This window comes from Grus americana, chromosome 18, assembly GCF_028858705.1.
Source record: "Grus americana isolate bGruAme1 chromosome 18, bGruAme1.mat, whole genome shotgun sequence".
Taxonomy (NCBI): Eukaryota; Metazoa; Chordata; class Aves; order Gruiformes; family Gruidae; genus Grus; species Grus americana.
Window position 1 is genome coordinate 5,353,565 of NC_072869.1, and position 13,672 is coordinate 5,367,236.

The following is a 13,672-nucleotide window of genomic DNA, read 5'->3' on the forward strand; positions in this document are numbered from 1 at the left end:
TTGAGTAATAAACTTGGCATGGAAAAGTAAGAATGTACTAGTGGAACTGCTGATGATGTAAGCATGGGAGGGAGGTCCCCTATCAACATAAGAGGACCAAATACTACACTGGACAGACTAGAGAGGAATTGATATAATAGGAATGGGGTGAAATTTAGGTCATGCACATGTGTGCTAACAGCAAGAATTTCTGATAGGTAGTAAATGGAACTGATACTGGAGAAAAATCTAGATACACTGAACAATCAGAGGATAATTATCAAATGTTAGTATTTCTAGCAGAGACAGGAAAATACTTGTGGTTGCATGCAGAATACTGGTAAGGCCACATCTGAAAAAAAGGATGATTAAAAATAAGACTGAGGGAGTCTGATTTTTACCTCTTAGGACATTAGAGGGTTAATTGCCGAAAAAAAGATCTATTTCAGCCAAAGGCTTATTCCTCCATGTATAATTGTCTATGAATACATGCATCTAGAAACAAGATTGAGGTTCTTAGATATCAGCTCATAGCCATCCAACCAGAGGAGTAGGAAACCCAGTTGGTTTGAGCTGGAACTTGGCAAGTTTAATAAAGATATTACCTGGCACGGCTGCCTGCATTAGGAAGGACTGGAGTTAATGGCCCAAGAGATCCTGTCTAATGACAGTTCCCCCCAGATCCAGTTTGCTTGTGATTTCTGCTGAAATGCCGATGTATTTGGACGGATCACTAGCAAATGGGGAAAAAATGCCAGTTTCTTGTATAAAGCTGTGGAGCTCTTCCAGAACCCCCTGGCTGATTCTGCTGGAGGAGATGAACCCTTGGCAGGACCTCCATCACTGGGGAGTTCTTAATGATACACAGGGTGAAATCCTGGCCCCTCTGAAGTTGATGGAAGTTTTGCTATTAATTTCTGTGAGGCCAGGATTTCACCCTGGAAAGGGAGTCAAAAGTACACACATGCTTTCAGAGACAGAGTGGCTGATTAAATACATCTGGTGCACTGCTCTTTTATCAACCATTGATAAAATAGTGCCTTTTAAATATAAACTTTGGGTAAGCTTAACCGCAAAATTCAAGCATGACCTTTTACAAGACTTAAAAGCAAAATTTGTCTGCTTTTTGTCTGAAAAGAACAGAAATCATGGTAAAAAATAGCACATACCCCTACCCATCCTCTCCAAACCCCTGTAGTGTTTGATGCTCCGCTGAAATGACTGATTAAAGCATAGAAAAGCCAGTTAAAATATTTCTAGATGATACATAAAATGTTATCCTCTAGGGATGTCATCCAAAACTATGTTCTTCCTCATTTAATTCCTGAACAGTTAAATACCACCTAGGAGTTCATCTGGATTTCAGCATGGACTGTGCTTTCGCAGTACCACCCAGCACTGCCAATTCGGACACCACAGAAGGGCCAGGACAGGCAACGAGCCCTCCATCCACGCTCGCTCGAATCACAATGCGTTGATATTGATGGGGCCGGACACCCCGCATGGTGGTGTGCAGGAGGGCAGAAAGGGCTGGAGAATGCCCTCCCAGGCCCCGCGTTTAACCTGACACGGCCAGGGAGTGATGTGGAGCCTCACCACGATAAGTGACCTGGCGAAGCCGGAGACACGCATGTCCCCAGCGTGCACATCTCTGAAATGGGCATGTGAACCGTGCAGCGCCAGCCCCGCCGGCCCGGACAAGCAAAACCGCGGAGGGCTGGGCAGCCTCCTTGCTTGCCCAGCCCAGCCTGGCCTCCCAAGGACAGCCTTCCTCCTGGCCGCCCTCCCAAACCAGAGCGGGACCTTCCCCGGTGCGTGCTGCCCCGCCCGCGGCAGCTCCCGCCGCTGAATTTGCTCCGGTCCCTTAATTGTTTCGCTCTCACCAAGAACTTTGTTTACAGTCCCTTGTGCAGCGAGCTGCATCCCCCTCTTATGCTTGCTCCGGGCTAGTGTCCGCCGCAGTCCTGTCTGGCAGTCGGGAGGTAAGGCACGGCTCGGCACGGCACGGCACTGCACTCTATAGCATGGTCTGGCATGGCTCAGCTCAGCATGGCATGGCATGGCACGGCATGGCACGGCATGGCACGGCAAGGCACGGCAAGGCACGGCACGGCTCGGCTCGCAGTCGCTGGACCCGCACGCCCCGAGCCCGCAGCCCGTCGCGGCGGCCGCGCCTCCGCTGGCTCTCGGTGCCCGCAGGGCTCCGGCCCCACTCGTGCCGCGGCAGCGCCCGGAGCCCGGCTACCCGAGCCGGCGGGGCGGGCTGGGGTTGCTCGGACGCTCCAGGGAGCCTCTCCGCCCCGGCCGGCAGGTCCTAGCACCGCTCTCTCCTGTGTGGCACAGCGCTTTTCCCAGGGGATGAAGTATTACAATTAAAAGCTTCGGGGTGTCCGCAGCCGGGGGTGCTCCCTGCTTTGCAGGTCGCCGTGTGCCCCCGCGGAGTTGTGCCTTTTCGTTACGGGTGGGCTGCATATCAGAAAGCGTGCGTAAAGCTTCCCTTGTCTGTTCGCGTCTCTTCTCTCTTGCATAGGTGTTAGGGGATAGGCGTGACACGCAGTGGTTTGCCCTAGGTGTGCGTGGCGTTTAACAGACGCGTTTGAAAGTTTTGCAGTTTGCAGATAACAACGTTTGTTTGTAGAGGGGTTTGGTTGGCTCCCCTCCTACTCTCCAACTATGTCTGAAAAACGAAAAAGGTGTGAGAGCTTGCATCTGGTGGTTGTATTGCCTAAAAACTTGGTGGTGGAAAATTAGTGGCATCCTGAAACTCAAACAGTTGACATGATTGTACGTGTTCTTCTACCCCTGTAGTTCAGGGCCTGATCCTGGAGTCTTGTAAGTAAAAATTCTAGTTCTGTATTTCCAGGAGTGTTCACACGGGGAAGAGCTGCGGGATTGTGTTCAGGATTACTGCAGTCTCTTGAATTCCAAATAAACTCTGGCTCTCCTTCAGCACAGAAGGACTCCTTGTGCTGTTCGCCATAGCCACTTCAATGCAAAACCAAACTGAAACATGACCATAATGATTTACTGGAATTTTACATAAGCAAAAAAGAGTGTCTGAAGTATTATGCAAGATACAGAGAATCAGTTCCAGAGCCTAAAGGCAGAAAACTTAGATGTATCCCACCGGTTCTGAGTAAAATGCAAAAAGGGGGAAAGGATTGTAGTGGCTGAGAAACACCATCTCTTTGCACTTGCACAGAGATATTCAGTATATGGGAAGCCTCCTCAGGGAGCACCACATTGAAATGATTCAGAGTTAAAATATTGGAAACTTAATGTATAGATTTCATGTTTCTGCTTCTCAGCTTTGTGGTGAGGGAGAGAAGGAGGAGGGAAGAAACCCTGTCTGTAAAAAGTTGCTCTATCAATCAGTTTCTTTGATAGAGACATTAATTTAAAAAAATTACCTAAAATGTATGTAGTCAAGGACAAATCCAAATAAATTACTGACAGAGCAATTAATCTTTTCGAAGAATGATGCTAGTAGAGTGACTTAGGGGGCACAATTGCACTAGGAAGAGCTTTTCAAACAAATATAACCGTTCTTGTAATATGAGTGGAAGTTGACTGCAAGATAGTTTCAGAGGTCTGCTTTTGTTTTAATGTAATCTAGGTTATTTATCTAAAGTGGGGCTTTTTTCTGCATTTCCCTCCAAACCTTTCAAAAGTCAAGCCAATTCCTAGGTAGCATGCACAAGAATATAGTCAAGGAGATAAGCAAGGAGACTTCCTTATTCTTAGTGAACTTCAATAATTGGCTAAATATGTTTTAGCTCTGTTACAGGCTTATTCCAAGGATCATCTAGAGAAGAACAGCAGTAGTCTGTGCCTGTAAATGTTCGTGTTTGTGAAAAGTTAGCATGGTCTAAGTAACTTAAAAAGAGAAAAAGCCCTTAAAGTTTATCATTATACAAACTTATTCTCATGAGTTTATTCTCATCCCCACTTAAGACTTCTGCTTCAGTGTCAAAATTATCTTCCATAATCATGCACATATAGAAAGGGAATGTTGAATAAGATTAGCGACATAAATCTCTGCTGCTTCCTAAGTTTTACCCAGCTGCTTGGTGATTTCACAGCTGTTTCTGCAGTTGATAACAATTCCCATCGCTCTGCTTTCTGCAGAGCTGTCTCACTGCTCTGCTGCAGTCTGCCTTGTCCCTATTTGAGTTATGAATCTTGTTGTAAAAAATTCGATAACAGAAATGAACAATAGTAAATATAATGGACTTATGTTTATTAGTGAGTTCTTGGATTCAGTCAGTTTGCCTTTTTTTTCCTGAGAGTTTTCAGGATTATATTACTTAGGTTTTCTTATAGCAGAATAGATTTAAAAGGGGTTTTTAGTGGGAAGCATGCTGTCACTGTCAGTTTACAGTTTACAGCTAGGAGAATCAAGGCACAGGGAGATGAAGTTATTTGCGCAAACTGGAGACATAGAAGAGACAAAAAGCCAAGTATTCCAAGTTGTGATTCACATAAGTGAAATGAGCAATAGAAATGAAGTTAAATGAGATTTTTAACTACAGAAATTCATGTGCCTAGCTCTTCCTGGGGGACTTGCCTGGGTTGTGACACCCATCATTGAGACGTCACGTTATCAAAGGAAAATGTTACATAGGGCCAGAAATGGGTGGCTGCTGCCAAGAAAAGAGGCAGAAACTGCTAGGAGAGCCCAAGGGAGAGCATCTCCTGGTTCAGTTAGGTTAGGAGCAGGAGTCAGCATACAGTGGGAGCTTTTCCACGCAGGAGTTTTGTTCTTAAGAAGCTGATAACTATCCAACAACTTTTCTTGTAGGAAACTTCCATGCTAGAATATTGTCACCTCCAAGTCATCATTCAGCAACAACTGACACTTCAAAGCCTGGAGCAGCTCTTACTGCTGCACGACTCTGCCTTGAATTGACATACGAGACATCTTAAGCAGTCTTCCTCTGCTTACTGAGCCAAGGGATTCGTTACGATGGATTTCTCATGAACCTGGTAGGTGTGCATGCTGATGGATTTCATGTCTTTTCAGTAAATCTCAACTTACATTTATCACTGGGTAAAACATTCCTCTCCCCTATATTCAGTGTTAGCCACAGATTGCCACAGAAACACATTCTTCCTCCAAGTCAAAGTAGCTCCTTAAGAATGTATGATTAGCGAGAGGATGCTGGTGTTGCCGGGTATCTTTGCCTAAATTTCTTACCCTGAAACTTGAACCAAGTCACCTGTTGGCATAAGTCAGAAGTGACTTTCCTGGCAATGAGGATCTAGTGCCCTATTTTCTAGAGGTGAATACCTTCATTCACACTTCAAATAGGTTCTGCTGTTTATTTAACTTACAGTATTTCAATAGAGGTTTGTTTATTTGTTTTATATGAATGCCTGTCTCCTTACATCCTATTACAAGCAAGAACTGTGCTCCTCAGAAGTCAACAGGTATTTTGCCATTAATTTTAGTAGTTTAGGAGATTTTTAAAAAAATTTGTGTTAGTTTTAACTCTATAAATGTATCTTCTTTCTTCATAAATCTCTGTAAAAGATGTCCAAGAGTTTTAATGCTCATTGGGGATGTATCTGAAGCAGAGGGACAAGGAGTCTAGAGACAGGGGTAAATATACTTAGACGGAGTATTAAAGATTTTCAGAATAATTGTGTTTATTATGAGCCCAATCCAAAGCCTTTTCAAATTACTGGGAAGCTTCCCTTCTGTGACTGTTAGAGAGAGCATTTGGACTTTTGAATAGTTATTACAATGTATTTGAAACTACGAGACCTTTTGTATGGAAAAAGGTTAATTTTTTTCCTCACTCAAGTTTAATAATAAAATATTGAACAAATTGAATTTGGCTAATGGTAAGATCAAAAAAAGGTGACATTTGGGGACCACATTCTTCCATTGTGCTGAACTATAACATTTTATGGGTAAGTAATGCAGCAACATGATGGCACCAGCGTGAGTCTCACTGCCATTTAAGTCAATATTGAAAATGCAGAACTTGGGCTCAGATCCATGTGGGGACAGATCAGTGGCGCTCTAGAGCAACCCCATGGTCCTGGGGTCTTTCAACTGCTATAAAAGGTACTTAATCATTCATTAGAATTTGAAGGACAAAGCAACAGAACCTAGGAGAACCTATGATATCTAAGGTGTCGGCACAGATATATTTGCTTTGTCTGATAAGCACTGATCTGATCCCCTGCCTGCCCTTGGAGATACCTCCAAGGAGGAGGTACCTTCACAGAAACACACAGAATCATGGAGTGGTTGTGGTTGGAAGGGACCTCTGAAGGTCGTTTGGCCCACCCCCTGTCCTGCTCAAGCAGGGTCACCTAAAGAAGTCTGCCCCAACTGTCCAGATGGCTTTTGAATATCTCCAAGGATGGAGACTCCAAAATCTCCTTGGGCAACCTGTTCCAGTGCTCAGTCACCTTCACAGTAAAAAAGTCTTTCCTGATGTCCAGACAGAACCTCCTGTATCTCACTTTGGGCCCATTGCCTCTTGTGTTGTCAGTGTGTGCACTCAGTTGTGTTGTGCTCAGCGTTGTCATTAGGGAGGGAAAGGCTACTCTGTCTTGTAGTTGTTGAGCCCCTTGCAGGATTAAGCCCTGAAGGCAGCTGTGTACAGCAAGATACAATACTGAGCTGAGCACTCTTCCTTAGAGCAGTAGAACAAAAGCTTTGTCAAACCAGTTCTGAACTTTCCTTGTCTCATTAGGATTCAAGGAAACTCAGATACAAACTCTCTGACCAAAACCAGAGTACAGCCTGTTTGTGTGTGTTTAAAAATAGTGAAATCCTCTTTCTTGCAAAATACACAGTCCGTTACATGAGGTACTGAGATACAAAACCAAGGGCTCTCCACAATGGAGGAATATATCTTAGCAACAAGGGTGGGAGTGGTGGGAAAGGAAAAGGAGAATACAAGTATCTGGCAATTAACTTCCTAGTCACAGATGTGAAGGTGATAAAAGTGATAAAAGCATTACTGCCTTGCCAACGCTCTTCCTTGTTCTCTGAGCTGCATACCATGCTGCTCATAGGAGCAAAAACTACGCAGCCCGTACTGGAGAGTGGTGGAGGAGTCCTGTGAGCTACTCCTAGTAGGAAAACCCAGTGGTTCCCCAGAGTCCCAGTCTCTGTTGTGCATGGTGGGGTGCACTGAGTGACAACCTGGCCCAAGGCAGCACAGCCATGGTGGCCTCAGCATTGTCACTGCAGACTCCAGGGTGGCTCCCACACCCCAGAGTCCCAGGGAGGTGGCAGAGGTCTGCCATGGCAGCCTGTAGCGGTGGAGAGGCACGGGCTTGTCTTGCCTTGACCAGGTGGACTCCAGTTCTGCACTGGGCTCCAGGGAGCCAAAAGCTGTTTTGCCTCATAATGCAGATGCAATCAAACTGTGCACGCTGTCTGTAGGACTGAGAGTGTGTGGACGATACAGAGACAGAAGGAAAGCAACCTGCTCTAAGATGAGTGAATATGACTGTAAATCTCCCTCCCACACAGTAACATGGATGTGGTTTCATGGACTTTTAAGGGGCCTGTTACTTTTGCATTAAGTCAATTTAAATGGCAAGCCAACAGTCTGGCGTTGCTGTTGCTGTAACAGTAGGTTTATCAGCTTTCAGCTGGCGTTTGCTAGGTGCAGGGAACTGTCTTCATCTCCATTTCTCCCACATCCATACCTAGTCATGACCATTTGAATTTTTTTGCTAAGTAGCACTTGTCTTGAGAAAAGGCTCGCTGTTCAGTCCTGATTTTTGCCGGACCGGTTCTTGGCCATGTTATTGTGATGTGCATCGGAGGAAATCTTGGTAATGTGTGTGTATACGTGTATATATAAAGAAATAGTGTGAAAAAGTGTGCGAACAAGAGTAGAATTTTTAACCGAAACAACCTATGAACTGTACCTCCTTGTCAGGAAATGGAATGACATTGAAATCTAAATTGCATCCAGAAATATTGACTTTAGGATGTAAGTTAAAGTGGGATTTGGCCCACAACACCTTAAGGTTGGTGTCTGTCTTGGTCTGTGACTCAGTTCTTTGTAGCACTTACACACATGCTGTAACAATTGGTTCAGATCCACCACAATCAGTAGTGTTGCAATTAAGCTTGTGCATAAATCATTGTGGGGTCAGAGTGCCTGCTTGTGTGTGATCCCAAGTGGGATACTTCTGTGTCACTCATTTGTTACATAACAGTAATGCTTCTTAGTTGAACTCATGCTCTTCTCTCCACAGTGCAGTGTGTGTTCAGCAGAGCCTGCTCTAGCCTAAGAATTGACTAAGTCAAGACAATCAAGATGACAAACGAACCTATTAAAGAGATCCTGGGCGCTCCAAAGCATCCTGATTCTGTAACCACGGAGAAGAGTAATAACAATGACTGTGTGATAACCACCATCCCTCTTGTCAGTGAATGCCAGCTGACTGCAGCCACAGGGGGAGCAGAACTCTCCTGTTACCGCTGTACCATTCCCTTTGGTGTGGTTATCCTCATAGCCGGCATTGTGGTTACTGCTGTGGCATACAGCTTCAATTCCCATGGATCAATCATCTCAGTGTTCGGCTTAGTCCTCTTGTCATCAGGACTCCTTTTGCTGGCTTCTAGTGCAGTCTGCTGGAAAATCAGGCAGCAAAACAAGAAAGCAAAGAGGCGGGAGAGCCAGACAGCGCTTGTGGCAAATCAGCGAACCTTGTTTGGTTAAAGACAACCAAGAGAAGGCCAGACAGAAGACAGAACCTTTGTAAGTCAACTTGACTATTTATCAGTAGGAGAGATTTCAGATTTTAATTTAACTTTGGAAATGAACTGAAATGAAAATGGAATGGATTAAGAAAGACTCTTACAAACTCTGCAAGTGCTCTTAATATTTTTCTTACTGCAGACTTGGTAGTGATTCTTTCCAAGGCGGAGGAAAAAACACTTTTCCTTCACAGAAAGCAGTATTGTCATAACTGCAATCATCATAACTGCGTTCTCCAACATGCTGATCATGTTGGAAAGGGAACTTGTGAGAACTAAGAAAATAATTTGAACTGACTTGAAATGCCAGAGATCTCCTTAAAATACACACTGTGACATTTGACCAAGGGAGAAGTCATAGCATTTAAGTGACAACAAGCTTATGGCCAGATTGTCTGTGACTTAGACTGTAGCTCAAAAAAAAAACCACAATCCAAACCAAAGCAATAACAAACAAAGAAACTGCAGATTGCTCAATAAGCTGATTGTTATATTCTATGTAACTTCCCCCTCCCCCAATATCTGTGGTACTTTCCCCCTTTTAAACAAACTAATATTAATTTTGTTTTGCTATTGAATAGAAATAGGTAAAAATGTGTAATTATATTGTCTAACCTAAATAACGAGGTATGATTATAGCTTAAAACATGACTTTTTTTTTTGTAAATTGAAGTGGTCAGGTTTAGCACTTTTGATTACTTTGCTATAAAATTAAAAAGCAAATTTCATTAAAATAATATGCAGTGCTGCTAGACCTTTAGAAAATCTTTTTTTATTGCTATCAAGATAGCTTGTATCTTCAACTTTGACTGCTTTTTGTAGAAAAACACCGGTGACAATTACTGTCAACATATGTACTGCTGATCTCTTCCAAAAATCTCTGTAGACTATGGATTTTGGTTTGATAGCCCATTCCTCTTGCAGCTTGATTAACAACTCAGTTATTGAAAAATCGTAACAGTAAGTTCTGCAGACACTTACTGGCATAGTCAGTTTTAGACACAACTATTAATAATTACTTATGGAAGCAAAATCATCTGTGTAGTGTGTGTTTGCTGAATGAGCTTTGGGATTAGGAATCTCTAGGAAAAGCAGGTCTCAGATGTCCCCCAAGTGTGTCTGAGATGTTTGATTCTGTAACTCTTGTGTTCCAGAGGTCTTCCAACTTTTCTCAGGTAATGTGCAATTGAGAGGCTGGTCCCAAACTGCAGAAAACAGCACATTTCTTCATCTATATCATGAAGGACAAGTAGTGCTGAGCCAAGTCACAGACTTCCACCCCAGTGTATATGAGGTATCAGAAGGCAGAGGGGCCTTTTTTTTTCCTATCTTTTTTTTTTTTCTTCTTTCTTTCTCCAGACTCAAAAGGGCTGGGTGTAATTTTTGCTTTCCACTGCTACAGCAAGCGAGGCCTGGGCTAATGTGCCTCCTCTTTGCCCTCCAGAGCCTCTGGCATCCACGACGGCTGTGGTGATGCCAGTGCAGAGCACACCTGCCGAACAGGTGCCTCAGGGGGTAGCCTTCTGCAGGTCATCCTGGAGCCGTATGCTTCTCCTGCTGAAATCACCCAGGCATTCTGGCTTAGGTGCCACCTTTTCCTCTGCCCTGCATGGTTTAAGCTTGTTACATCCATAACTTATCCCCGGATTTGCAAAGTGCAGTTCGTGTTTTAAATAGAGCAAGCTATATGTATGGGACGGGATGTTTGGAGTCAGTATTTGCGTTGCCACACTCCGTGGTTACCAGACGCTATAATAAAATCACTTGCATCAGAGGAAAGCTGACAACACATTTTAGCACTTCCATAGCCCTACTTAATCACGGCAGGAAGCTTTCCTGCTGCTAGGAGAACATGTTGCGTCACCAGAACATCTGACACCAGTGTCTAATGTCAATCACTTTGCTTAAGGTCATTAAAAATATTAGGGTGTCCCCTTACGATGTACAGGTTTTGCATGAGTGACAATTCATGGGAAATGCATAGCATGATAAATAATGGAACAGGTGGACTAAAGTGGTGTCTTTCCTGTTTAAAATGAGAAAAGTGATTGACATTAGCAAAACTGGATAAGCTAAATAGGGCTGTTCATTTTTTTTTCCCTTGGGAACACAATAGTTTTTCTGACTCCTCCTTCCCCCTCCCCATTTCTTTTTCCTCAGTGGAATTTTGCGAGCTGCCGAGGAGAGAATTGCAGGGGCCATAGAAATGCAGTGATTTCCACTACATGCATGTAGCAGCTCAGCCCCATGATTGGCAGGCTGAGCCCAGAGCAGAAGCAGGCCTGTTGCCCTCTTCAGAAGACTTTCCTATACGTGGGTCTTCCCTTCGCCATTGCTGCGATACAGGCGAGCTTGTGTGCAGCGAGTGGAAGAAAAGTAGAGGTGCAAGGTGAGGCTCTGCTCCAAGTCCAAAGGTCAAACTCAGTGGAACGGAAGCAATGAGGTTTTGGGAGCAGTTTATTCAGGAAGGGTAAATAAGAGTGAGTAAGAGTCACTCTGCTACTACAAGAGGAGATTTCCTTTCCCTCATCTCTGTTCTTTATATTTGCACTGCATATACAAGGACACAGCAGAGTGCCTGCGCCATCCCCTGCCTTGCTAATTGTGGAGCATCTAGGCATTAAGCAGCATGTAAGCAGTGACAGACAGCATTGCAGTGACCCTAGGCATGATCCTCTAGCATAGCAAAGCTTCAGACACAACATGGTGTCCCCTAATACCAGCTAACTGACAGGTTGAGCGGCCTCGAGGTAATACGGGGCTGCCACAGCTCACACTGCTGAGCTCAGTAGCATTGGCTGTATCCTACTCAGACAAGGTACACGCACAAGCATCTTCATATCAAGCAGTGAGTGAAAATCTGTGCAGGAATTCACTCTTGTTTGTCCTTTATTCAGACAAGCAAAATAATAACCTTATGGGGAAGAATCCTAGCACCTGGTCCTGGTCTCCTGCAGGAGCAAGGCAGAGGTTGTCAACAGTCAGAGACCTCATGCTGTTAAAGATGTTTTCACATGTTTCATCACTAAATTGCCACATGGCCTTAGAAACTGGCACAGACTTCTCCACTGTGATTTGTATGCGTTGATTTTGGGACAATCTGAAGTAGTAGTAGCATCTTTTCTGAATGGCCAATGATGACATCCAACACAAGCCTCACAGTCTGTGTTTTTTCTTCCTGCAAATCTACATATTACAGACATTTTCATTACTATCCTCTCTCTCCCTGCACCCATTGTCCTGGTTCCAACACATTCTTTTTAGCCCTTAAAAACCAATCATTCTGGAAAAGATGCTACGTGAGTATAGTGTGGGAGGCTTAGCACCTTCATTTTTCCAGAAACTGGTGATATTGTTAGATTTGAAATGTTTTTTACAAAGGCACATTTACAATGCTTTTACAAGGGTCAACCCCCTCAAACTGGTCAGCTACAAACAGCAAAATTTCTGCTTCAGCTTTTGAACCCCATGGCCTAACCTGGATTGATTTGGGGTTTCATGCCTGCATGCCGGGTCATACAATCCACCAAGTTTTTGACACAAAGCCATTTGGAACTCCACAATTGCTGTTTGGTGTTTCTCATGGGAACCTGAGAGGCAAAAGTCAGCCTGGAGGATGCAACCCTGTGGAGATCACAATGACTTTCCAGTTCAGAAACACCTTCCCTTCTGGTGTGAAAAGGCTTTGAATGCGACAAATGGTATTTTGGTTCTGGGAGAGGTTGGGTGGGAGCTGATGCAAATTTTATTGTCACAATTGCTTGTCTCTCCCTTCCTGAAAGCTCTGGCAGCATTGCGCAAGCAAAACTGCCCTCACAAGGATAGAAAATTATCTAATAGGGGAATTGCGCTGGTGCACCGGGCAAATGTTACGGGGATCTTAAATAATAATTTCAAAACCTAAGCACAGGAAATTGTGTCTGTAACTACACCCTGTATTGCTATTGTACACAAAGCCAGTTATAGCCTGGGACAGTATTTTAAAATAATAATCAGTTTGGTATGACAATGCTTAGTATTTGTTCAAGTCAAAACACCCAATTTACGATTCCCCAGTCACTTAACATGTCATGTTTTGTACGTGACTGTGGTTCTAATACCATAATTTGCCAGGTTTAAAAAAAAAAAAAAGAAAAAGAGAGAGAGAAAGGTTAGTTTTGTGGACTTGTGTCAAGAATTAAGTTTCTTTGCCTTGGACACTCGGGAGCGCTCCTGTTACCAAACAACGAATGTGCAATGTTACTGCAGCTCCACAGAATAGGAACCAGACTCAGAGTACGGAACGAAGAAAGGCCTGAGAGTCTCATCAGAATCCAGAAGGGTCAGGCCACTAACAAGCTCTCTGCAGTATCCCCTATTCTTGCCTCAGCTTTGCTTATCCAGAGTCAAAGTCCAGGGCTACCGCTCCTTTAATATCTGAGATGGAGGTTGTTGCATATTATTAACAGGTTTCATGTAATTTTGTTTTACAATGGGCTCCAAAACAAGAAGAGCAGAACAATATTGGCAGCCATCATTTTGCACGTCTATTTCCAATGCCTCTGATGCCTTTAGATTGTAGGACATTTTAGCTCTATCAGTATAAATCTCTGTCAATTACAAAGGGCTTTTATATGTAAAAGTACATTAACATATCAAGAATTGCACTATATGATGTGAAAAATGATATAAATCCTGGCAAAACTGTATGTGTAGACTGAATCTTACAGGCTAAACCATATGGGATAACAATGGTCTTAAACTGCAGAATCAACTTGGATTTTTGGCTTTTATTCAGGCTGTTGATGTTACTATTAACATGACAGAGGACCTAATCCTTCCTCTTGTGAGCAGCCAGTTGGAGTCCTATTGTCCTAACTCCTGCATCCAAAAATTTGCATTTGCGGCAAACGTGACATTTTTGAAAAACACTTTTTTTTGATTGCTTTCACTTCTTAACTCTTCTGTGCTTTC

General features: G+C 43.7%; 1 protein-coding gene across 7 annotated transcripts in view; it reads left to right on the forward strand.

Annotated features, from left to right (window-relative positions):
• Window positions 1-1,826: 1,826 nt before the first annotated feature.
• The window catches only part of TMEM100 (transmembrane protein 100), a 62,698-nt gene continuing 50,852 nt past the window's right edge, over window positions 1,827-13,672 (forward strand). For 4 of the 7 annotated variants that reach the window (XR_008579714.1, XM_054846255.1, XM_054846256.1 and 1 more), the window contains exons 1-2: window positions 4,829-4,965; window positions 8,215-8,720. Coding sequence is in view for 5 of the 7 variants with exons in the window: in XM_054846255.1 (XP_054702230.1) it covers window positions 8,277-8,681 (405 nt within the window). In the remaining 2 variants the exon portion in view is untranslated. Of the gene's footprint in view, window positions 1,962-4,780; window positions 4,966-5,379; window positions 5,410-8,214; window positions 9,472-9,873; window positions 13,670-13,672 lie in introns of those variants that run through there. The other 3 variants (XR_008579716.1, XM_054846254.1, XM_054846257.1) reach the window with 3 other exon arrangements.